This window comes from Lepisosteus platostomus, chromosome 21, assembly GCF_059453375.1.
Source record: "Lepisosteus platostomus isolate fLepPlt1 chromosome 21, fLepPlt1.hap1, whole genome shotgun sequence".
NCBI lineage: Eukaryota > Metazoa > Chordata > Actinopteri > Semionotiformes > Lepisosteidae > Lepisosteus > Lepisosteus platostomus.
In genome coordinates this window covers 2738108-2762580 of record NC_142631.1, presented here as the reverse complement: position 1 = coordinate 2762580, position 24473 = coordinate 2738108, and the positions used below count along the sequence as shown (strand labels likewise).

Here is a 24473-nt window from a genome sequence, read left to right as displayed (position 1 = left end):
TGTGCGAGTATGTAAGTTCAGAATTGTGGGCTTGTGGGTACAAGCCTGTTGGGCGTCTCGTCGTGCCTGGGATGTGGGCACTATCTCCAGCGCGGGAGACGGTGCCCCAGCCCACAGGCGTGCACCCTGAAACCCTGCACGACTGGATTAAAAAGGGCAGGTTGCTGAGACTAGGAAGTATATTTTGAACTTTTATCTTTTTAAATGCAAGCATTTACCTGTTGGAACTTGTTTCCTAAAGATAAAACTAAAGACGAAACATCAATGCCTCCATCTTCACCGTAAGCACTTAAAAATAGTCCAATTTTATGTTTTCACACAAAAATAATTAGATGACAAATACAGAAACAAAAAATTATTTTATTTTAAATTCCAGCTTCAAGGAAAAATAAAATTGGCCTCTGGTGCTACTACTTTTCCCCTTACACACTCGGCACTATAAGTTATGTAATCAAACCCCCCCCCCAACAAAACTGAAAAATAACTGTGCCCAACAGCAGCTGTAAACAACCAATAATTGTAGCATTTTGAACACGTAGGTTTCTGCTTGCGGGCAGACCAGCATGTCCAACGCCGCCAGTCTGTCCTCTGTACGCAACGCAGAACAGGGACACAGCCCCCCCCACAGCTGCTGCTGGTGTAAACCACCGCTCACAGCCCCCCCCCTCCTGAGCGTGCAGGGCAGCTCTTGAGCCCACAGAGAGAGCCACTCGCACAGCCCTTCGGACTGACTCTCACACAGGTACGTGCTCAGAGGCGTGCACACGCTCTGGTGTGTGCTTAAACACACTTCACACACACACACAGGTGGGTGCACAGACACGCACACTGACAGCTGGGCCACTGGTGAAGTACCTTTCCAACAGCCGGGGGCTCAGACTGCACTGCCCCCACCCCTCCCCTCCCCGGGCCGGTCCTATCGGAGCGCCAGCGTCTGGACGGGGTAGATGTCCTTGGGGAAGTTCTCCTGGCGCTCCTCCCTCAGCACCTGCAGGCCGGCCCGCTGGATCAGGCCGCGCAGCGTGGGCAGGTCCCGGCACACGCTGCTGTCCACCTCGTCCAGGATCACGCCCTCGTGCGCCACGTTGTCCTTCACCACGATCAGCCCCCCCGGCCGCAGGCCGCCCCGGCAGCGCCGCAGGAACCCCACCAGGTGCTCGTCCGTCAGGTGACCTGTTGCGGGGGGGAGGGGGGAGAGGGGGGCTGTTTTAGCCAGGGATGTGCTGTCCCAGAACTACAAGCTCACAGTGCTGTTGTTAATTGATGCACCTCGCCTCCAGCTGAGCTGCCTGTGACGTTTCAGAAACCTTTGTAACTTTTTTTGGGGTGGGTGGGTTTCCCTTTTCCCCCAAATGGAAAGAAGGAAAAAAATAATAAAAATTAAGTTGCAGAAACAGGACTCCCCACGGCAGCTGCATGGGAGGAGGTGCACTGACGACCTGTCTTTGGAAGTTCGGGGCTGCAGGATGTCACAGCACAGCTCAGCGAAGGGCTGGAACGAGTCTGTTGCCGAAAAAAAGGGCCAGTTCGGAACATGCAGGAAAGGGGCCTCTGCAACACTCTGCATTTACAACCACAAGAGACAGACCCTATATAAAGACTTCCACTCATGGTGCAAAGATTATTTTGGGAAATGGTGGTCCCGGCCGTGCAGGTGCTCTGCCACGTCAAGCACAGCGGGGGTCTCGTCCGTCTCCCTGCTTCAGTAGGCAAAGAGCAAATTTAGAACGGGACCTCCGCACAAACACGGCGCTAATTCTGCGCAGGGAATTCTGGGGTGGGGGGGGGGGGGTGCTCACCGATGACCCACTGGATCCAGATGACGTCGTAGCGGCCGGGCTGGGGCTGGAAGTCCTGCAGGCCGCAGCAGTAGTAGTTGTCCACCCTCTTGCCCTCCTCGCCCAGGTAGGCCCGCGCCTTCTCCAGGAACTCGGGCGTCACGTCCACCATGTCCACCGCGCGGAACAGCGGCAGCAGCAGGCGCTTGGTGATGCGGCCGATGCCCGCGCCGCAGTCCAGGGCGCAGCTCGTGCCCGTCTTCCCCTGCCCCTCCTGGGAACAGAGCGCCGGTGCCGTCAGTGGGGGGGGTCAGCAACTGAGTAGTATTTGTCAGCAAAGCCATCTTGAAGCCGAGAGCGATATTTCTATCGGATTAAACGACCTGGATTCACACGCCTGCTTGTTTACAGTGTCACAGGGCCACGTCACCTCACTGGAAGTTTTGTTGCCTCGTTCTGGATCAAAGAACAAGCTGAAGATTTCAGCTATTTTGTGGTGTGAATTGGGGGTTTTACAACTTACTGTGTGCATTTTGACCTCACTGTGGTTTGAAAGGCCGATTCTTTCTAAATCTAAAAAAAGTGTTGCATTTCCTCAATTATATGGCACTGTTGCCGTCTTCAGATACACTCCCACACTGTCGTTCCTCAGCTGCCCTGCGAGCAGCACTCACCCCCAGGAACCTCTTCAGGAACTTCTTGGAGCTGTTGATGTCGATGGTGGAAATGCTGCCGTAGCCCCCCAGCATGCCGTCCACGGTGGGCGGCACCTCCTGCCAGTAGCGCTCCGCCTTGGTGTAGAACTGCACCTCATCTTCCACCACATCTCCCATCCTGGCTGTGTGGGGTCAGAGAGCACAGGTCAGAGGGCACAAGGCCTGGCACAGCTGCCTCAGCACGTTCCCCTCCCTCTGCAGCTAATTTTCCTTTTTTCTACATAAGGAAATGTTGCCGTGCAGTCACGGACACACACACGCACAGTGAGAGACGAGGAATGTGTCTGTGAGGTGGCGCAGTCGTACTTCACAAGGAGAAAGCGAGAGGGCTGGTCACTGTAAGACAGAAGGGCTTCAGAAACAGGCCGAGGCTGACGTCACAGACAAGCCACATATCACACTGCTTACTAGGATGAACGAGTCCTATTACATATATCCTCAATTCCCCTTTGGGATCAATAAAGTCTCCTCTCATCTTATATTTTCATCCATCGACTAACCGGTTCATCCAGTTCAGGGTCGTGAGAGAGCTGGAGCCCATCAAAGCAGGAAACGGGCACAAGTCGGCGTCCAGCCTGGACAGGAGGCCAGTCCATCAGGGGGCAGACAGACACACACTCACGCCAGGGCCAGTTTTCCCAGAAGCCCATGAACCTGCCAGCATGTCTTTGGACTGTGGGAGGAAACCCATGCAGCCACAGAGAGCACCCCAGGTCTGGAACTGAACCCCCCGTGTGCAAACGACCCCGGAAGAGCGATCTAAACACCACGAAGGCCCGATCACAGCCCCGCCATTCACGAACACAGGCCCGCTTGCTAACCACTCCATCTGCAAGCCAAGTGCGAGCTTCTGTTTCTTAAAGGACGACACCACTTTTCACACCCACTTACTAGAAGGCGAGTCTAACGTGTCGGTTCAGTCATTATATTGTGTCCTCGAAGCTGCCGACTACCTTTATCACAATCACCATGAATCCCACCACACCAGCGCGCAGGAGCCCGAAGGACAGCCGGGTGAAACGAGATCTCTCCACACCTCGGACTGATCTGGAGAGCCAGCTGCCTCTACATGGAATTTACTCAAGTCTATATATAGCAGAGCGGGGACAAGGCAGTACGAAACACCGAGGACAAGACTCCCTGCTGCATTTACGGGCTCTCATTAAACAAACAAAGCAATTCCTCCCAACAACGTTACCTCAGTCAGACCGACTCATATATATATACACACACACACACCGCCCGTTGACACTTACCGTGGCTCTTTACTCCCCACGAAAACGTGCGACTCCACCGCCGCCGGCTGGCGTGCGAGAATGACGTAATGCGGAGGACTTCCGGCAGCCCGGAGGCGGGGTCTCCTCGCCCTGGAGCAGAGAATTCCAGTGAGACCAGGGAGGTGCCTCTAAAACGCGCGTTTTCTCATTTTTATTCGTGCAGTCAGTGACCCTCGGGGATCTGGTGTGAGCATACTCAGCGCGATCAGCTAGTGGACGTCCCCGGGCTTTCGCTGGAAGAAACTTCCCAACCTGTGAGCGCCGCAGATCCGCAAGCCTGCAGCGGACGGAGCGGTAGATTTCACACGCGTTTCATGTCGCTCCAGGTCGGACTTTCAAACGGAGGCGAGCTGATGGGTTTTCAGTGAAGAACCGAATCGTTTTAATGAGCCGCGCTCATTAAATTCTCCTAACTGTTCATGCAGTCCAGCCCGGACCACAGCGGGTGCCCGCGGAGGCGCCGTCTGTGATAAAAACACGCCGATCACCGGGCGTGTGTGCGGCGTGCAGGTGGTTTTAAAGCAAGGAAATGCGCGTCCAGAAAAACACAAGACCGTAGCCGATGCGACGGGGCTGGCGATGGCCCATTGCGACACGTCGCCCGGGCGTGCGGGCTGCACCGCGTCCTCTCCCGCAGGGCGTCTTTCTCCGCACAGCAGCGCGCAACTCACCTTCAACTGGCGCACGGTCCCACCGCAAGCCCCGCGCCCAGACCTCCCCACCTCCCTGTCATCACGCTCTGCACGCAGTTCCTCCTCCGCATTGCGCATGTCTCCCCCCGGCAGCGCGCACAGTGCCCGCACTGGCCGCCAGGGGGCGCAGCGCAGCCCCGCACTCCCGGCGTGCCGCTCCGGCACAGGTCTGCAGTCGGGAGTTTCTGTCCCGTTCATGACGAGCTTTACACCGAACATGATTCCCTTTCACGCAGAGACGGCCACTGACCACAGCTTTAGAATGTGGACGTAACACAAGCTCCTCTACAGGCCCAGCTCTGCTACGTTCCCCCGAACTCTTAGTGACCGGTCTTGCAGAACAGGGTTGCCCAGATCACGCAGTGCCATTCGGGAAGACCTGTAAATAAGGCAAGATCGCGGCGAATATTCGAAACAGTCGTGATCCATCTCCATTTTTATATACCCACCGCACGCACGTGTGAGTTCAAACTGCCAGCTTCTGGTTCAAGTCTAACGACGCGTTTAAGAACCGAACCGAACCGAACCTCCTGCGTCCCCAGGGCAGCGGCGGAGGCGCCCGGGCGCTCCTGGCCCTTTAAGAACGTCCGGCTGTACCTGCCGCGCGGCTGCCATGGCAACGGGCTACAACAATCCCCGCCGCGGGAGCTGTCACTCCAAAGGAGTTCGGAGCGGCTCGCGAGCCCGGGACACGGACAGACCCCCGGGGGAGCCCCCCGCCGCGCGCGCGCTGCTGAAGGGGGGGCGCGGGTGGCCCAGGAAGACGGTCTTGCCCGGACAGACGGCGTGAAGGCCGAGTCACGCAGGTAAACCAAGCTCACCTTCTTCCAATCCTCACCATCATAAATAAATTACATATTTGTATACAGCGCCTTTAAAAGCAGCCTCTCCCAGTGCTTTCTGTCGGGCTCTTGTAATTGCATTGTTAAAACTATTCTAATGAGTAGCCGACGCCAGAGATGAAATACAGGTGTTCAGACCCCACCTAGTGAGCTGCACGGATTGCGTCTCTCCTGTCTCTGTAGGAATGTATACAGACCCAACCCTTCTGTAATTCAGGCCTAAGTAAAAGCCTTACAGAAATGCCCTAATGACTGTGTAATGTATTAATTAATGTGCGCAGCGGGACTGCTGCTGGCCCTGGGTCGCCGGTCTGCCCCATATCTCATCTGCTCCCCCTCTCTCTCTTCCTGCTCCTCGTTAGATTCACCAGACAGCACAGCAAACGGGCTGGGAATCAACACTTCCCAAACAGCCCTTCGTCAGCGTCTGCACCCTCCATCTTCCCCTCTCCCTCCCTCCCCCTCCTGCTCTCTCCCTCCTTCTTCCCCTCCCTCCCTCTCCCTCGTCCCAGCCAGCCTCTCCGCACTCCTCCCTCTCGCTCTGCGGTCCGCGGCCGGCGGGAGGGACAGGAAGAGACCCCGGGCCGCGCGGCGGGGAGCCCCATGGGAAGGGTGGAGCCGCCATGGTTCTGGAGACATCGGACCCGCAGCCGGTGCAGGGCGGTCTCGACGGCTTCTACGACCGCCTGCGCAAGAAGTACCCCCAGACCTTCGCCCTGGCCCCCAGCCTGGGCCGGGAGAACGCCGCCACCCCCGTTCAGAGACTGCCCGCCCTCGGGCCCGGGCTGGCCCCCAAGCCTGGGGTGTTTCCTGAGCGCCCCGGCCCGACCCGCCTGCTCCCCGGCAGGCAGGGCACCGGCACCCTCCTCCTCAAGGTGGGGGACGAAAAGACCAGGCCGAGGGGGGGCCCGAGGGGGGCGCTGCTGAGCGGCGGACCCCGCGTCGTCAAGGAGAACCGGGTCGTGGCGCCTCCGCTCGGGGGGCAGCCCGGTCTCCCCAGCGGGCCCATGCGGCTGCCCACTCTGGCCCAGCGCGTGGAACAGAACCGGGTCGCTCTGCGGCACAGGCTCCGGCTGGACCCCCGGCTGACGCCCCCTGAGCCCCCCAGCCCGTGGCGCCCGGGGTCGGCCCAGAGCCGCCCCGCTGACCCCTGCCCCGGGGGTGCCCCCGGTCCCCCGCCTCCTCTGTCTTCCAGGGTGCTGCGTTCGGTTGGGGGAGAGCTGCTGCCCAACAAACCCAAACTGGAGCTCCGGCCCGACTCGGCCCGGATCGTCCAAGAGGAGACCCCCAGAATCCGTGAGATACTAGACCCCTGCCTTCTCCCAGTTTGCGCAATCCCTTCACTCGCCTGCGCGTTTAATTCAGACCAGCGGCTCCCAGCTCCGGGTGCTGGCGACCCACACACCTGCTGGTTCACGTGCCAGCCGAGCCCTCGGTCACACAATCAAACCCTGCACTGACGTCAAAATAATAATCGCGAGATTCATCCGAACTGCTCCGTCCCAGCTCTTACATGTGTTGGACTATAACCACTGCATTCAAATCCCAAACTTGAGACCGGAAACAAAATCCAAATATTCAACTGAAGCCGCTTCTTAGATCAAATAAGATCTCAATTATCTGATGAAGGTGGGCTGGACCGGAAAGTGTGGGGGTCACCCGGACTGGGCCCTGCTTTAAAGGCATGTATATCACACACACGCAACGCAATAAAAGGGGCCAGTCAGATGGACAGCCCACTTGTTCTGTGCAACACAGACGAATCAAATGAAAAACCTCCCGGTAAAATGTAACAAAAAAAACACATTCTAGAGTTTCTGCCATTTCAAAAAGTGTCAAGAATCAAACAAAACACAGGCTATAAAAACGTCATTCTTGAAAAGAGAGTCAATCGCAGTGTTTAAGATCAGATAAATGCTTCCAGTGCAGTGAAAAGCTTGCAGAAAGAGAAGGTCTGAGACCCTGTTCTGCTGGGGGGGGGGGGTTCACGTCAGAGCTGGACAGGTAGAAAGGCGACAGCGAGCAGCTCTAGTCCGAGCCGAGAGAAGCGTGCCGTGCATCTTCCACTTCTCCCCTGGGAGCCCCAACTGCTCTGCGTCTGTCCTTTCCCCTCTCTGCAGGGCTGTCCGCGTCTGACAGCGAGGCCGATTCTGGGATTTCCGTGGCATTCCCAAATCCAAGGTGACCTTCTCCGCCTTGCACAAACACTCTGACCTTTCTGTCAAACCGGCCGATCGATGGCCTGTCCGCTAGCCCAGCGCACCAGTCACGGGGGGGAGGTCAGAGGTCATTACATCGCCTTTTCAGCCCCCTATTTCCTCAGTCACTCCGACAAGCTTAATATATCTGACTAAATATATCCTGTTAGATGTATTCCAGTATGAGTGTGTGCACGGGACTATAGTATTTTAATGGCACAATATGTAAAATATTGTTTTCTGTTAATAATTTTGCTAATTCTTTAAGAGTTACATGTACATTTAATTTAGTAACAGGCTTCTGATCTAACCAGAATTTTCTTCCTAGGCTACCTGCTCCAACCATGTATCCAATAGGATCTCCAATTCCAATGCATTTTGAGAACAATATTTCTGTGTTAAATACTTCTGTATGAGACTAGACTGATGATAAAATACTGAGGTGATGCCGTTTATTGACAGCGCCGCTGCGAAGCAGGCTCCTCCCCCTCAAGCCCCTCGGGTAGGGAGGTCAGCCAATGGGAGAGCAGCAAAACCAGGACCAATCAAAGCAGACCACTCCATTGTGATCCCGCCCATGTACAGCTCTAGGTATGTACAGCGTCTAGATTAGCTTACACGAGCCTTTATTTTCAGGACCTTGCTTAGAAATCACTTTGACAATGCTGTGCTATTAGAGTTCTAATAATAGAAGGCTCCACGCTTTTTTTCCAGATTGCTTTTTGTATAAAAATAGAGTTGCAGTTCCCCTTCACCATCACCTGCATGCAGAGGCCTCAGAGACCTGCTGTGCATGAGCCTGTGCAGAAACTGTAGGTCAGGGACAATGCTTTGTTTTGTTCTAGTGGTGTAAAAAGATAATGCAAAATAATTTCCTTCAGTCTGTTTTCCGAGTTCTCCCTTGATGAAAGTGCCAGTGTCTTTTAAACAATAAATAAAAACTAAATAAATCTACATTTCAAAAGTACACTGTATAAAGGGTTTAAGTATTAGCAGCGCATACAATATATAAATAGATAAAGAAACATATATTGTAGCTTCACTGATTATACATGTATATAGTCATTTTCATATCTAGGCCACACAAGGTTTATCATGGTTTCCCTGGTGAAAAGCAGTCAAGAAACCATGTGACTCTCATTGGATGGGATGAGATATTCCAGGAATTACCCACCAGCAGTGCACACTCATACAGGTGGTTGGGCTGCAGACACTGGGGTAAAGTACTTCACTCAAGGCAGAGCAGCAGCCTCTAAAGCAGGGACTAAAACCTACAACCCACCAGGCACCTGCCCAGAGGCTGAGCCAATGTGCTATATCCCCCTACTGATTATACAAAGTAGATGCAATGAAATGCTTATATACTGTACATTTAGAAAATGCACCAAATTAAAGAGCTACTGTTTATTATGACCTGTCTGCGCTGTGTGTTTTCAGATCACACTGGGAGAAGAGCTCAATCCCTACTTCATCAGCGTTAAGTCTTCACTACATAAGTCAGTCCCCCTCTACAGATTCCTGCTCAGACTCAAGCTCCCCCCTCCAGTCAGTCCCCTCCCATAACTCAGCAAGCCACGCCCACCCAGGAGAACACACCGCCTCTATAAGACACACCCCTTCAAAAGACTTCATGAGCATCTACAGTGAGCATGCTCCTTACAGGGACCTCGCTGGCCTGAAGGAACACAGCCGCTCTAGATCTCATTATACCAGAGGCCACACCCCCGACAGAGGCCACACCCCCGACAGAGGCCACACCCCCGATAGGAATATTTGGCTTGTAGAAGGCTCCACCCACTGTGGTGACCCCATCCCAATGAAACGCCCCTTTTCCGGAGTCTCCTCCCCCGTTACCAGAGGCTCCTCCCCTCCCCGGGTGCGTTTCCGAGACGATGCCCCGGGAGCAGCGGAGTCCCGCCTCCGGGAGCGGCTGATTGGGCAGATGGGCGGCCCGAGAGAGTCTCCGGGGGCCCTTCGTGCTCCTTCCTGCGAGAACATCCGAGACTCCCAGAGCCGGAGGCAGAGGGAAGGGAACCCGGGCTCGCCTACCCCCACCGGCGGCGGGAAGGAGGCCCCGGAGGAATTGAGGGGCCCCCCCCCCAGCGCCAACAGACAGACTCCACGTCACGGAGGGCCACACGGGAGGGGGGGGCTGGCACCCGGCTGCCCCCCCCCGGAGGACAAGCCGCCCAGCCCCGAGGGGACGGAGCTGCGGTCTGGGGTCTCCAGCGGGGGACAGGCAGGGCAGGGGGACCCCGAGGCTCGTGGAGAGACGGAGGGGAGGAGCAGACCCGGGACCACAACGCCCTGGGGCCCCCTCCCTCTGCAGCACCCCACCACACCACAGGCCGGCTCCGTTCCCGAGGGGCGCAGGGGGAACCCCATCCTCTGTGAGTGCTGTGGAGACCCGAGGGACAGGCTGGAGAGAGGTAAGGGCCGCCAGGGGGGCGTACCCCAGTTATCCCATCCACACAAGCCTTCACCATAGCAACCATCAATGCTGACTGACTAAGAACTTTACATAGAGACTGCGATGCCTGTGTTGACCTCTGCACCACTGCACCCAGCGTGACTTCGACCTCTGTCCCGCTCCCTGCTGCTGGCGTGGGGTCTCGGCCACGAGCCCTCAGCACGCAGGTCACTGGGCTGCCCTGTGCCGACATCAGCACTGAGCGGTGTTTTCCCAGCACCTGTCTGAAGCCCACTTGTCTGACAACAGGCTGAACACAGCGCCGTGTTGCCCTGCGAAACTAATAGGAGATCATCCCCTGGTCAGGTTGAGATGGAGCGTCAGAGCTTTCTGTCTAAGAGTCCAGAATGGTTCAGAGGTAAAGTTCCCCCCCACCACCACCACAAATCTACAGGCCGTAAAAGCTCCAACCCCAAAAACAAGAAACAGACCAAAGACAGCAGCAGGACATTTCCATGACAAACTGGATCTCTGCTCTACAAGTGTGTTGTGTTGCTCTTTCCAGGTGGGCAGGGCCATGACATCACGCACATGTGCGCCAGGGTGAAGTGGAAGGTGATTGGAGGGTTTAAGAGGAGAAGCCAGGCCCCGAGGAACACCGCGCCCACAATGGGCGGCGACGGCTCCTTTTACGGCATCGGGCACGCCCCCAAGGGCGGGGCCACGGGCAGCTTCCGCAAGGCCACGCCGCGCCTCACGGAGAAAGAGGCGCGTTACGCTCTTCCATGAGGAGCAGCTCCGCTTCCACAGTGAGTACGAAGAGGGGACGAGGATTCGCGTTCTGGGAAGAACTGCAGGAGGTGATCTATAACCTGGATGACAACACAGGCATGTTCACTCCTGGCTAGGGACCGCGGCATTCCAGCTTGGGTCCTCAGGTCGCTTTAACAGCAGTTAAAGGGGAACCGCGAGCTACTTTTATATTTAAAACATAAAAATGAATGAATCGGCAAAGATGGGTGACTTTCAAACCACAATGAAAGTAAAATGCACACAGTAACTTGTAAACCCCCCAATTTACATCACAAAATAGACTGAATTTCCGGGTCTGCGCCGGTTCTGTGATTCAGAACGAGGCAACAAAACATCCGGTGAGGTGAAGCGGCCCTGTGACACGTGTGAATCCAGCTCGTTTAATCCGATAGACATATCGCTCTCAACTTCGAGACGGTCTTGCTAACAAATACCGCTCACTTGTTAACTCTGCCTGCAGATCACATCGGACCAGTTCTGCGGCGGACCGTCTGCTGCCCGACCCGTACTCATCCGCTCGTCCGTCACGATGACACCAGTCACTAGCACGCAGGAAGGGTCGCCCCACTTCACAATTCATGGGAACTCTCTCTCTCTTTGGCACTGTGGCCAAACCAGGGTTTTACGACAACATGACGACTTACCGCACGTTCCCAAAGTTCACGTTTTTTTTTTGCTTAATCCCAAATGTGCAAAATTGTTCCTATAACGTCAACGAAAGCATCTTGAACTTGAACTTTATTGCCATATGTAACCGGTACTGGTACAATGGAATTCTTACTTACAGAAAGTCTCTCGATTGTAAAACAAGTGTAAAAAAACAAGACAAAGTGCAAACAGTGCATCAAGACAATACCGAGTCTTGATACCGAGATTTACGAACTGGTCTTGGAAAAACAAGGCCTGAAGTTCCCCTTTATCGCTGATCCAGGTAAAACACGTGCAGCTTCTGCAATAGCCAAGGAGCACACGGACAAGGATCCTCGATCCTCCCCCGGACCACAGCAGCCCCCAACATCTCCGAGTGAAACAACCAGCACTAGCCCCTGTTCGTATATTTACACTCCGGATTGGAGGCTGGTTTGAAATGGATGCACTTAACAGTTTCTCAATAAAACTTGTAATAAAAACAAAAACATCACTTTTCAGTACGAAGACCGCACACAGTAATTTCCACAATGCTACTCAATGTTCCAGCCAGTGTTTTCGGAACTTCCCAAAAGCATGTCACTTCCGACACATCGAAGACCGTCCTGAACACGCACAGCCCCGGTGGCTTAGCTGAGAGAGCAGCTGGCGATGCAAAAAGAGCTGTTAGGAAAACTAAGCATCGCATTTCTCTCTCGCTCTACCGAATCTTCGCAATGTAACGCCTGAATTTTGTTGAGGATCTCCAGCACAATGCCTCACGTCTAGGAGAAGACACAGTTCATTCACCTGTCATCGAGTACCAGTGGAAGCACAGCTAGTAAAGAAAGGGCAAACATCTGAACCTATCCGAGTCGTTAAATTGCAGACTCCACATGGACATGATCTCCTGAGAGCCATTCAAACAGCCCGTACAGAATCACAAGAGAAGAGGGTGAAACACTCGCTTGTGAAGCCGTGGAATTCAAAGCTAAGAAAGTTCAAACGGACCCGGACTGAAACCCTACAAACACTGGGGACTTCATGTCCCCACACATCAGAGTCGTGTCCGCCCCCCGCCCGGCAGGTCCGCCCGGACCGGGGTATTTGCTTTCGACGGTACGGTTTTCCTTACCAGAAACAGCATGTAAAACAAATAGGTTCTCAGAATATCCCAAATACAATTGATCCGCCATATCCTCCAAACACGACTATTAAGTTTGTTTTCACGGCAGTGAAGCTATTTTCGTAATAAACACATTAGTGTAATTCTGACGATAGTAGAATTCTGAAGACAGAAATATGTACATTTTCGCCAGCCAAATCGAAACATAACACATACTATAAGTCACAAAACAACTTGAGCTTTTCAGAGCTGCGTTTCATAACTAGATACATCAGCAAAAAGCAAACGAACCTTTCATTGCAATATTCATCTCTCGTTTCAGCTTAGAGGAGCACCAAAGTATAGCTATAATTTATGGGTTCTCCAGCAAAATATAAGCGCAAAACCCCCCAAATGCGCTAGAATACATAAAGAAAATGTAACCTTACCTGGAAAAAAGTACGTTCATTTTGCCGTTTTACCACGAAAATCCACGGGTTTGTAAAAATAAAACATTCTGCAACAAAGATGGCTGCTGGAGCCCTATAGGTTCGAATCGACCGGCCTCTAGCGAGAGCTCATCTGATTGGTCCCAACAGCTGTCATTCAGCGACGTCTGACCATTCAGAGACTTAAACCCGCCTCCCCATAGCAGGCCTGCGCAGTGTTTATTTGACCGCACCTGTTTATTGCGAGTACCGATATCACACCAGAGAAGTCCGAAAACGTTAAAACACTTTTAAACTGTCAACATGACAAGACGCCTCTGTAATGCTGGCAATATTGAAATACTACAGTAAACAATGCTTCTTTTTCCTTATTTTTATTTGACCTTTTTTTGGGGGGTGGAGGCTGATAAGAAACACTTGGGGGCAATTGCAACGTTAAAGTAAGGTGCGGTTTAGTTAGTACCGTACTTTCTGGAGATCGTCTCCAGCTCCGAGTTCAATTACAGCGAAAAAACGTGCGGAACAAAGCTGTACTGCAGTTGGACTTGAGCTTAATCCGGTGCACAGGGTTCGGTAGTGTTGTTGTTTTAATAATTAGCCCGAACTTCAGGGGACCCCAGTGGGTAGTGATTCGTCAAATATACGTATATATCACGGCGAGAATACGGCTATACGTATATATACACTGCCGCGATGTATAATCAACGTTGAATTGCAACCGTAAAACCGACAACGTTAATAAACGCATATATAACGTCGAAAACACATCTAACAGTGCCTGGGGCTTTTCATATATCGTGCGTGCCGCAACTAGGAGTATGACGGCAATCTGCATAGTGTACGAGGTAAATGGTTTTTGCAGTCATTTATTTACACAGCTTTGCATACAGGGGTTTCGCGGAGGCCTGTGCATCAGAACAATTCAATTAATCTTTTATTAGTGGGGTTAATACGTAGGCCACGTTAATATACAATTATTACTTTGTCTGTTTCTTGTCTACATTTAAACTAAATGTCCTGACAAATTTAAATGTTCGTTTTTAATTTGAGAACTGCGTTTAGGCTACGATTTGCCGGATGAGGGTAAGTGGTTATTAATGAGATTCTCATTAAACACACGAGCATCGCAGCTGCGCGTTTGGAACAGGACGCGGCTGTACTACTGCGGCTTAAATGTCCTTTAACAAGACACTCCGGACCAACAAGCCAACACATCGCTACTGCTAAAGCGTCACAAAAGACGCCAACTAAAAACCAGTAAAGTTAACAGTTTTCTTTTTAACAGAACTGGAAATTAAACTTATAAAATGACTTGAGCAAAACAACAAAAAAAGAAACGTTTATGGTTCCTCTGGCCTTCACAGCGTTTCTATTTTTAAAGTTAATACATTTCTTTACCACGGTGTTGCCTTTTCGCTTGCTTTTGGGAACTTTCGTTTTCTCTTGAAATAAGCCTCTCTCTCTCTCCTCCTGTCAGCAGGAGCTTCAGTACGTTTCAAATGAAGTTCTTCTGTAGTCAGTTCCAACATCTTCCTTTCAAAATGGGGTTAGAACTCACAGGCGTGTTGCTCTGCTAAACCGTGGGACAGTGGTCCGGAGAACTATCATAAATAATCACTCTTAAGTTTAGTTTTTTTCTTTACCGTATGCTTGCATCTGCCTACAGATATTACTCTCTGTACCGTCCATTTCCTCATTATCCCTGCTTTCCTCTGATAACCACAATAAACTATTTAATAAATCTATTCAGTTAACTCCCATATTTTAAAGAACACATTTAAAAGCTCTCGCTCCATTTATATAACTGTTTGCTTAAGTCCTGTTCTCTTCACTCCCTAGGATATCTTCAAATTCACCCCAAGTAATAATGATAGACATGAAATGTAATTATTAGTCAATGACACTTCTGTTAATACACACTTATTAAACTTCAATATCAATAAATGTGGTATAAGTGTTAAGACATTTGAGTTAAATATTGCAATAATTTTCCAAGCGACGGATGCATGAATTCAGTACGTAATGACGATATTATTTCCTTTTAATGCGATCTAGCGTTACGCCAAGTACGGTACTAAATTGCTTAAACCATATGAATAGGTGGTTTAAGTTAGTCCGCTACTTCAGTCACCACTAGAGGGCAGCAGCTGACACTCTGTGCTCGTTGCGATGGAGAACAGGTTTAGTACGGCGCTGCGGACTGAAAACAGCGGCCAAGTTCGTTGCAATCGGTCTTAAGGTGCAGCACACGTTTAAACCGCAGCTGCGTGCTAAGCACGGGCTGAACTCCTGTTAGTGCGCTCCTCTCAGTTCGCTGCAATTGACCCTTCGTGCCCTGTCTTCATTAAAAAAAAACAAAATCATGCATATTTTTTTATCTCTTTCAAATTTGTTTCCATGGTAGTAATCGTTTTAGAGTTAACAGAGAAAAGGAAAATGACATCCGAAGTATACCAGAACATGAGAGATTGACTTTGGGAGAAAAGACAAGGGGTTCTCTTTAATCCCTAACCCCAGCCAGGTCTGTACCGCGTGTGGTCTCCGACATGATCCCAGATATTAAAAGGGACATCAGTTCAGGAGCGCACTGATCTCGCCTTCTGCTCCGGGACAGGAGACGGCAGCACAGCCCGGCCGCCGACACCAGGACATGTGCATACTCGATGTCCACAGCACTACGGCAACCACGTTTTTAAAGAAACCGGCAAAAACATATTTTAATAAAATTGTAAACGGTGACATATCGACTAAGTGCACCGCGCTGTCGTAACCGTACAGTAACAAACCTGTCCTTCTCGGGTTATACAAGATAAGATCACTTTATCAGCCCTTTACAATTTCTTGCATTAGGAATTTGTCTTTTCGCAGACCCCAGCTTGCTCTCCGTGAGACACACAGACAGGGAGAGAAGCTGGGGGTCAGAGCGCAGGGTCAGCCATTTATACAGCGCCCCTGGAGCAGCTGGGGTGAAGGGCCTTGCTCAGGGGCCCAACAGAGTAGGATTCCTCTGCCGGCTGCAGGATTTGAACCGGCAACCTCCCAGCCACAGGCGCAGATCCTGAGCCACAGAGCCCCCGCTCCGCTCTGATGTAATCATATGGCCGTGATTACAACGGAGGACGGGTGGGAAAATAGACTGATTTGTTACCTTAATAATACTCGGTCATTGCATACTGTACTAAACCGAAATAATCGACCGGGATTGAGAATAAAGCGCATCAGCAACTTGCTGTGCTGGGACCCCACCACCACCACCACCCCCGCTCCGTTGCCAGGCAACGCCGAGGCTCGCCGGAGCCGGATAGATGTGTAGTTTTTGGAGGGGCCTGCGCCTACAGCCCGGTCCGCTGGGTGTCTGGCCGGTTCGGTTCTGGAAAGTACTCCGGCAGACGGGCACACTGAGCCGGTACCGGCGCCGGATTGGGAGGAAACCGAGGCTCACACCGGGGAGGACAGGAAAGCGCATTTTTTACTGGGGCCCAGAAGCTAAAGGGAGCTGCCTCTTCTGCGGTCTCAAAAATACAATTAAAGGGGGGTGAACATACAGACCTTTACAACTGATGATCAAATAGATTCAAAGCAACAATCCACGTTCTTGGTTCATGCATTGAAAAGAAGACTTTCACCGTATTTTAAAAAGATATATATATATTTATTAATTCCCCAGTTTAAGCTTGGTCTTCGCCACCGTGCGGAGTTCGAGCCCAGAGCCGTCTCTCTGGGGAGCGCCCTTCGCGCCCGGCTGCCATGCCCGACAGTAACCACGAGGTGGCAATGTTGCACCTTCCAAAATACACAGGCAAGCGGGCTTTGAGAGTTTTAGGCAGTTTTTAAAAAAAAAACACACAAAAGGTTTATTTAAAGATGAGAAACGTCCATTTTTTTTATCCCTTGTGTGAAACTCGGAGGTATTCAGGACTCGGACCAAGAAAGTACAGTATATATATAAGGACTAAAAAGATTAAGAACTAACGTGAAACTTTAAAAACTGGAGAGTCTTGTGCATCTTTAGGGCAGTAGAGGGCGCATACAAGACCATTTTCTTTAGCTAAAAAAAAACAAGAAGTTTATTTCGACTCTGGCGACTTTTATTAATGATCAAAAGACGTATTTCTACTGATCACGTTCCTAAGGAGCCCACGTAAAGAGAGAAACAAAAGTGTGAAGCCTAACCCTGCGATTACAGCCGAGGTTTATTTCGATCTGGTGTTTTGCCCTTCACAAATCCATTTACTTTTTTTTTTTAATCAAGCTGTTTTACTTGGGCTTTCGGAGCACAAGATTTGGTGGAAAAATCCGCCTCGCACAGGCGCAGGTGTCCCCCTGGTGGACAGCTTCGGTAGTGCAACACGGACTGACGCACCGGTCTAACGGTACGTGTCCATATAACCAGCCCTCACGCGTCTCTGTGTATTGATGGGATTCGTTTAAAACATGGCACAGGACGTACTGCGACAGAGGATCCAGTGGGGGGCAGCGTTACACAGCAAACTGGTAACAACGCAAGGTCGCTGCTCGACCGATTTATATCAATCTGAGCTGAATACAGGGTTTCAGAGCTGCGTCAGGTTTATTTCCGAGGACGATGGGCTAGATATATTCAGCTTCTCCCTCCCCGAACAAGGGAGAGAGAGCGCTTTCCTCAGCTTCACCACAACTCCCAAGCCTCGCAGGTCTCCCGTTTTGCACACTGCATTTTGTTCTTAGTTTTAAGCAGCTCAGGAGACTTATTAACCCCACCCCAAAAAAAAAAAACGACCAAAAAGAAATCGTTAAACAGCACTGTTTTGTTCAAAAAGGGTACAGAGAGCCCCGCCAGACACACAGGAGATTTTAAAAAAACTTCTGAGACACCTCGGTACGTCCCTTCAAAACCGGCAATCGCACTATTAAACAATGCGAGACAAGAGGGTGGGTTTTTAAAACAGCGAGATGTTTCAATACTCCGACATCGGAGCTCTCGTACACTATTGGTTTCAGCAGCAGTGCACTGAGGGCAGGTCTCACGAATACTGGACCTTCAGGGCGCCTTCCTCAGGAAGAGAAAACTCAAGAAACGCAGAGCCCGTGGTGGGCTGCACCAACAGTTGTCAGACTGCGAAACAGCGGTGTTCTCCAGCCCACCAATAGCGCGCTATTTCGGCTCTGCCCTGCTACAGTATTCGCGGTCACTGCTGAGGGCTGCACTGCCCACGAAGTTCCTCCTTCTGATACTGCAGAGACCATGTTTCCCAGCCCTGATCCTGGAGGAACAGTCTGCGTGATTTAATTCCAGCCGAGATCTATGTCTCCAGCGCTAACTTGACCCGCTTGCTTGTTTACTTCGACTTTTATTGAACTCCTTGAACTTTCAACAGCTTCAGCACTCAGATTTTCACGCTGCCTCTCCTCAACTTTGTTGGCCTTTATTGCTGACTCGGATCTTACTTGTGGATTGGCTGATGATGAACAGGCACAGGTGATAACCACGCTATCAGACACGCCCACACCGGGAATGGTATTATCCAAACGCTCACAATGGGAGTGGCGTCGTGTCTGACACGCCCACAATGGGAGTGGCACACAATGACACGCCCACAACGTGAGTGACACACCTGCCACGCCCTTACCGTTTTTCCTTCTGTAGAGGTCCAATTGGTTACATTTCAGACAGCACACCTGAATGGGGGCAGATCTGAGACTAAGAAATGGGTACAAACTTGGCATCAATGACAAATCCCATATGACCCTTAAACAGCTGAAACAAATCTGCATATATCCCCCAAACAGAAAACCAAAAATACCAGCTGGTGCACAAACTAGTCGACAGGACCAGGGCTGGGGAACTGGTGTAGACCTCAGCAAGCCAATGAAACAATGACAAAAACTCATGGTCACCCACTTGTGGTGTATTTGCTTTGTATTGCATTCCTTATACAATACAATAGGGAAGCCGATACCTTGGTTTGACTGGGATCAATGAACTACTCACTGCCAAACGGGCTAGATGGGTTCCTTTGGCCTGCTCTCGTTTGTCAGCTCTCTCGTTTAAATGCATAGATCGGAAGACGGCAGAAAAATTATTCTGATCTGGTGTTAGTTAATGCCGAGGACACAGTGGAGTCGATCACTGGGACACACTCAAACCATACTGTTTCTGCTGCTAATCAACTTATTTAACAGAGGGGCAGGAGGAGGTCAAATATCACTCACGCTTCCGCTGTCCTGCGTAGAAACACCCGCTTGCTGGCTGGGCCACCCACAGCTCTGCACACATCTTCCCAGCCTCCTTCTCCAGCCCAGCTGCACCCTGACTGCTGCCTCCCTGGTTCATTCCTAGTAAGCAAGATGGGGTTGTCACATGCCAAAGCATTAAGGACGTTATCCCTTTATTTGTCCTCTATAAACATTTGTTATATGTAATATTATATATATATATCCGTCAGCTCATTTTGTCTTATTTAGAATTTGACCAAACTACTGAACTACAGACTCAGCTGATGGTTCTGGTGCAGCAGCCTGTGAGCGTGAACTGATATAATAACCACTTCCGCTAGGAATTCACCACTACTAAGAATTCTAGAAGCACCGTCTTTTAACATGACAAGCTTTGTGTAAAAGCCTTTGTGTCTCATTCATTTTGGAAAGTACAAAGAACACAGACATGACTCGTGTATTGATCCAGACAGCGTACTGTAGTGTCGCACGTTTACCCCGGTATCGCGGCTCCTCCCCGAGAGCCTGTGTGTGTGACAGGCCAGAGCCAGCAGCAGCTGGCAGGGAAAGGTGACACAGCGAGCAGAGCACAGAGCTGCCAGCTCAGCACCAACACAATGGCATCATGCCGAGAGACGGGGGGAGGAGAAAGGCAGGGACAGAGAGAGAAGAAAGAGAGGAGCAGAGAGAGAGGGGAGAGAGATGGACAGGAACAGAGAGAGAGGAGAGAGACGGACAGGAACAGAGAGAGGAGAGAGAGACAGAGAGGAACAGAGAGAGGAGAGAGGAGAGAGAGACAGAGAGGAACAGAGAGAGGAGAGAGAGAGACAGACAGGAGCAGAGAGAGAGGGGAGAGAGATGGACAGGAACAGAGAGAGAGGAGAAAGATGGAGAGGAACAGAGAGAGGAGAGAGAGACATAGAGTAACAGAGAGAGGAGAGAGAGACAGAGAGGAACAGAGAGAGGAGAGAGAGAGACAGGAACAGAGAGAGAGGAGAGAGACAGACAGGAACAGAGAGAGGAGAGAGGGACAGGAACAGAGAGAGAGGAGAGAGACAGACAGGAACAGAGAGAGAGGAGAGAGGGACAGGAACAGAGAGAGAGGAGAGAGACAGGAATACAGGGGGAAGGAAAGATGGAGAGAGAAACAGAGAGGCACATAAAGACTCAGTTACTGTATTTTTAAAAATGAATCCAGAAGATAGTAAAAGTACAATATAAAACCTCCATGAACACACCTGTGTTATATCAACTTGAAACTTGACAAATATACAGTGCCCTCAGAAAGTACTGGGACTGCAGTCAAACTCTTCTTGAAGCTTTACAGCCAATTTCTAATCTTAAAAATAATATGACAGGTACAATAACATATACAACATCTTATAGTGCAATCCCATGCATACATTTGATCATATTATAACAAAAAACACACTTTGTGTTCAACCCAATTATTTCCAGTGCCCAGAAGAACCATGATTGGTAAAGGCCAGGGGGAAATTGGGCCAGGACTTCGGGGTAACACCCCTACTCTTTTTGAGAAACACCCTGGGATTTTTAATGACCAAAGAGAGTCAGGACCTCGGATTTATGTCCCTTCTGCAGGACGGCGTCGTTTTACAGAATAGTGTCCCCATCACTATACTGGGGCATTAGGACCCACACAGACTGCAGGGTGAGCGCCCCCTGCTGGCCCCACTGACACCTCTTCCAGCAACAACCTTCCCAAAAGGTCTCCCATCTAGGTACTGACCAGGCCCACACCTGCTGAGCTTCAAAGGCATACTTCAGTGGGGCTACCAGCTGTGTGTTGCAGGGCAATATAACTGCTGGCCAATCATACTGCCACAGCCATCTTGCCTGTTTTTCAGGGTGCTATGATGTCACTTTTTTCTTCAGAGTGTAAAATGCTACTTAGAGAGATTTAAATCTGAGATCTGAGGTTGAACACAACCTTTCTTCTAATATGATCAGTATATGCTTGGATTAATTCAGAATTATGATCAGACTGCTTCACTTGAATCCAAACATAACAGCTGTCACTGTGCTGTGCCAGTGCTTTTGTAGAGCACTGTAACTATGAGCTCCTCAAGTAGCTTTTAAAACATGTCCAAAACATCGCCGAATTAACATGAAAATCCCAACCCCTACGTCATCTTCACAAACACAGCCAGCACCTTGATTTGTGAACCTAACGAGCGAATCAAGGTTATATCTAATGAAAGCAAACGGGGTATCTGTGAGTCTGGCGATTTCAACTGGATTGAGCTCTGTTTAACAGAAAAGTTACTTAATTCTTATAATGCGGATTTGTAAACAAACAGGACTTAAAAAGACGGTGAATGATTGTGATCAGTTAATGACTGAAGTACCCAGGACCATCTTTTGCAAACTGGGTCACTATCCGGGGATCAGACTGTTGGTTTTACTTATAACTCATGGATTAATATAAAACATCGATAACATAGGATTCATTAAAGGGGGGCTGTAACACTCTTTTTATATTTCAATGTTAGAAAGCATCAGCGTTAATAAGTGCATTTCAAACCACAATAAAATTAAAATGTGCACAGTAACTTGTAAAACCTCTGATTTACATCACTCAATGGACTGAATTTCCAGGTCTGCGCAGGTTCTGTGATTCAGACCGAGGCAACAAAACATCCGGTGAGGTGAAGCGGCCCTATGACACTGTAAACAAGCAGGCGTATGATTCCAGCTTGTTTAATCCAATAGAAATAGTGCTCTCAAATTCAAGATGGTTTTGTAGACGAATACTACTTACTTGTTAACTCTGCTTGCAGATAACATTGGAACAGTTCTGCTGTGAAATGTCTGCTGCACGATCTGTACTTATCTGCTTGTCCATCACAGTACATCAGTCAGTACAGTGACTAGTGAGCAGGAAGGGCCGCCTTACGTCACAATTTCTGTGAACTCTCGCTCTCGCCCGTGATGAGACGAGGGGTTTGCAACAACATGGTGCACTACAGTACTGTCATAATGTTCCCGAATCTGTGCTTAATTAGAAATGTGTAAATTTGCCCTATACTGTAAATGAATTCATTCTGTTACTGAGATTTAATAAGCAGTCTAAGAAATTGGGACTGCAGTTCAACATATAACTATTAATGTAACACTGGGTTGTCATCTAGGTAATGTCATCTGCCAAATCGGACTTTAAACTAATCAAGAAAAACAGAATATTTTAGGACACCGTACAGGTTTCTAAGACAACAATAACAAAGCAGAGCTTTTTACCCAAAGCAGCTTCCAGACCTGGGCAGTGACCTGAGCCATCCACAGGGGGCGCCGCAGAGCCGCTGACAGCGAGACCTTGGTTTGATGTCTCTTCTGAAGGGCAGAGCACAAGGGGGAGTCAGTAACCTGTTCAGGGTGACGCACAGCGGAGTCAGGGGCACAGCTGCAGGCTTTGAACCAGGAACCACCTGCTTTCGAGGCCTTTAACTCAACATCTGGACCACTGAGCCTCCACCTTCAGTCATCCTTGCCCTGTCCAGGGGGGGTTCTCCCATAATGCATTTCTGCGACACCCCTGCAGATTCTGTTTGAAGTGTGCTGTGAACAGTTCGTACCGAAAATGCCTAGAACTGATCACTTCTAATTGTAACTAGTAAGACTCACCTGACTGAAAAATGAACGGGCATAACTTCAAATATAAGAACTTGATTTGTTTTGTATCTGTGATTTCTAAATAAATAAGGGCGGATATATGTTCATATGCACATTGTGTTGGGTTGCAGAGCTTGGAAACCGCATTTCCATACACTTACAGTACCTCGCGATCATCTACGGTACCTTCTGAGAGCGAAACATCTCACACAGCATAAAGAGTGCAAGTCAATCTACACATTAGACCAGAAGGTACAGGCAGTGAATCTGAAACGAACACATGTACTTTATGAAGTGTCATAGTCAATAAGCTGCACGTTTCATCAGTGTGAGGTTTTATAAGGCTTTCCTGCTGGGGATACGGCCTCGGTTATTGTTTTCCCCTGTCTCTGCAAATCGATTCAGGATTTCAGCAGCAATCAGTGCTTTGAGGACACAGATAGCCTCTGCCCCCCCTGTCACCTCTGAGCCCGGGAGAGGGAGGGAGAGGCAGAATGAGAGTGATAAATAGGAAGAGGAAGAGGGAAAGGGACAGAGAGAAAGGAAGCAATTGAAAGGTGTGTCGGACGTTTTTTTTTGCTAGGGCCTGTCCAGACGCACACACACTACACACACTGAAACACCCAAACACACACACACACACTTACTGGACACACAGAAACAGACAAAGACAAACACGCACACTTGCAGGTCACTCAGAAATACAGACACACTTTGAACACATAGAAACAGAAATAAGCACACACACACTGGACACACAGAAACCGACAAGCACACACACACTGGACACACAGAAACTGACAAACACACACACTTGACACACAGAAACTGATAAGCACACACATACACTGGACACACAGAAACTGATAAACACACACACACTGGATAAAGAGAGACTGACAAACACAAACACACTGGGCACACAAAAACTGACAAGCACACACACTGGACAAAGAGAAACTGATAAGCACACACACACTGGACAAAGACAAAGAGAAACTGACAAGCACACACACATACACACTGGACACACAGAAACAGACAAGCACACACACTGGACACACAGAAACAGACAAGCACACACACTGGACAAAGAGAAACTGACAAGCACACTCACATTGGGCACACAAAAACTGAAAAGCACACACACACTGGACACAAAGAAACTGACAAGGACACACACACTGGACAAAGACAAAGAGAAACTGACAAGCACACACACACACTGGACACACAGAAACTGACAAGCACACACACACACACACACACACAGCATACATAGAAACGAACAAACACACACTGATCACACAGAAACGAACAAACACACACACTGGTCACGCAGAAACGGACAAACACACACACTGGATACACAGAAACGGACAAACACACACACTGGTCACGCAGAAACGGACAAACACACACACTGGTCACGCAGAAACGGACAAACACACACACTGGATACACAGAAACGGACAAACACACACACTGGATACACAGAAACGGACAAACACATACGCACGCTGAGTACACAGAAACTGACAGGCACACAGGCGCTTTCACACAGTAAACAGAATGGAAACTGAGGACAGTCTTTCCTTGGCAGAGCCTGTTCTCAGCAGAGCACAAGCAATATGAGAAAGTAAAGGAAGCTCTGGGTCCGTTTCCTCTCTCTCTGTCACACAGAGAGGGGTGACACCCCCCCTAAAAATAATGAAGCACAGCTGAAACGGCAAATCTGCCT

The 24473-nt window shown here is 50.1% G+C and overlaps 2 protein-coding genes across 8 annotated transcripts; one reads left to right on the top strand and one right to left on the bottom strand.

The window, feature by feature from the left end:
- Positions 1–340: 340 nt before the first annotated feature.
- ntmt1 (N-terminal Xaa-Pro-Lys N-methyltransferase 1) lies at positions 341–22453 on the bottom strand. Of its 7 annotated transcripts, XM_088614818.1 has the most exons (6): positions 22361–22453; positions 19100–19222; positions 3751–3861; positions 2453–2616; positions 1800–2052; positions 341–1173 (listed from the first exon to the last, which is right to left on the bottom strand). In XM_088614818.1, the coding sequence occupies exons 2-6, from the start codon at positions 19218–19220 to the stop codon at positions 917–919; spliced, it is 906 nt and encodes a 301-aa protein (XP_088470944.1). In that variant the 5' UTR covers positions 19221–19222; positions 22361–22453; the 3' UTR covers positions 341–916. The 7 variants fall into 7 exon arrangements, with proteins under 7 accessions (XP_088470944.1, XP_088470947.1, XP_088470948.1 ...); XM_088614821.1 differs by lacking the exons at positions 19100–19222; positions 22361–22453 and adding an exon at positions 12908–13051; XM_088614822.1 differs by lacking the exons at positions 19100–19222; positions 22361–22453 and adding an exon at positions 4913–5053.
- Positions 5108–11462, top strand: LOC148643863 (uncharacterized). Its single transcript, XM_088614806.1, has 7 exons — positions 5108–5269; positions 5668–6601; positions 7426–7486; positions 7966–8094; positions 8941–9932; positions 10479–10722; positions 11187–11462. Exons 2-6 carry the CDS (start codon positions 5929–5931, stop codon positions 10700–10702), a joined length of 2079 nt encoding a protein of 692 aa, XP_088470932.1. The 5' UTR covers positions 5108–5269; positions 5668–5928; the 3' UTR covers positions 10703–10722; positions 11187–11462.
- Positions 22454–24473: the final 2020 nt, after the last annotated feature.

Excerpts from the sequence above, each read along its gene's own strand:
- ntmt1 (XM_088614818.1), bottom strand. The coding sequence starts at position 19,220 with ATGAACCAGGGAGGCAGCAGTCAGGGTGCAGCTGGGCTGGAGAAGGAG. Across the intron at positions 2,617-3,750 it reads GTGGGGAGTAAAGAGCCACG|CCAGGATGGGAGATGTGGTG; the intron begins GTAAGTGTCAAC and ends GACCCCACACAG. Across the intron at positions 1,174-1,799 it reads CTGGATCCAGTGGGTCATCG|GTCACCTGACGGACGAGCAC; the intron begins GTGAGCACCCCC and ends CCCCCGCAACAG.
- LOC148643863 (XM_088614806.1), top strand. The coding sequence starts at position 5,929 with ATGGTTCTGGAGACATCGGACCCGCAGCCGGTGCAGGGCGGTCTCGAC. Across the intron at positions 6,602-7,425 it reads AGAGGAGACCCCCAGAATCC|GGCTGTCCGCGTCTGACAGC; the intron begins GTGAGATACTAG and ends CCCTCTCTGCAG. Across the intron at positions 9,933-10,478 it reads GAGGGACAGGCTGGAGAGAG|GTGGGCAGGGCCATGACATC; the intron begins GTAAGGGCCGCC and ends TGCTCTTTCCAG.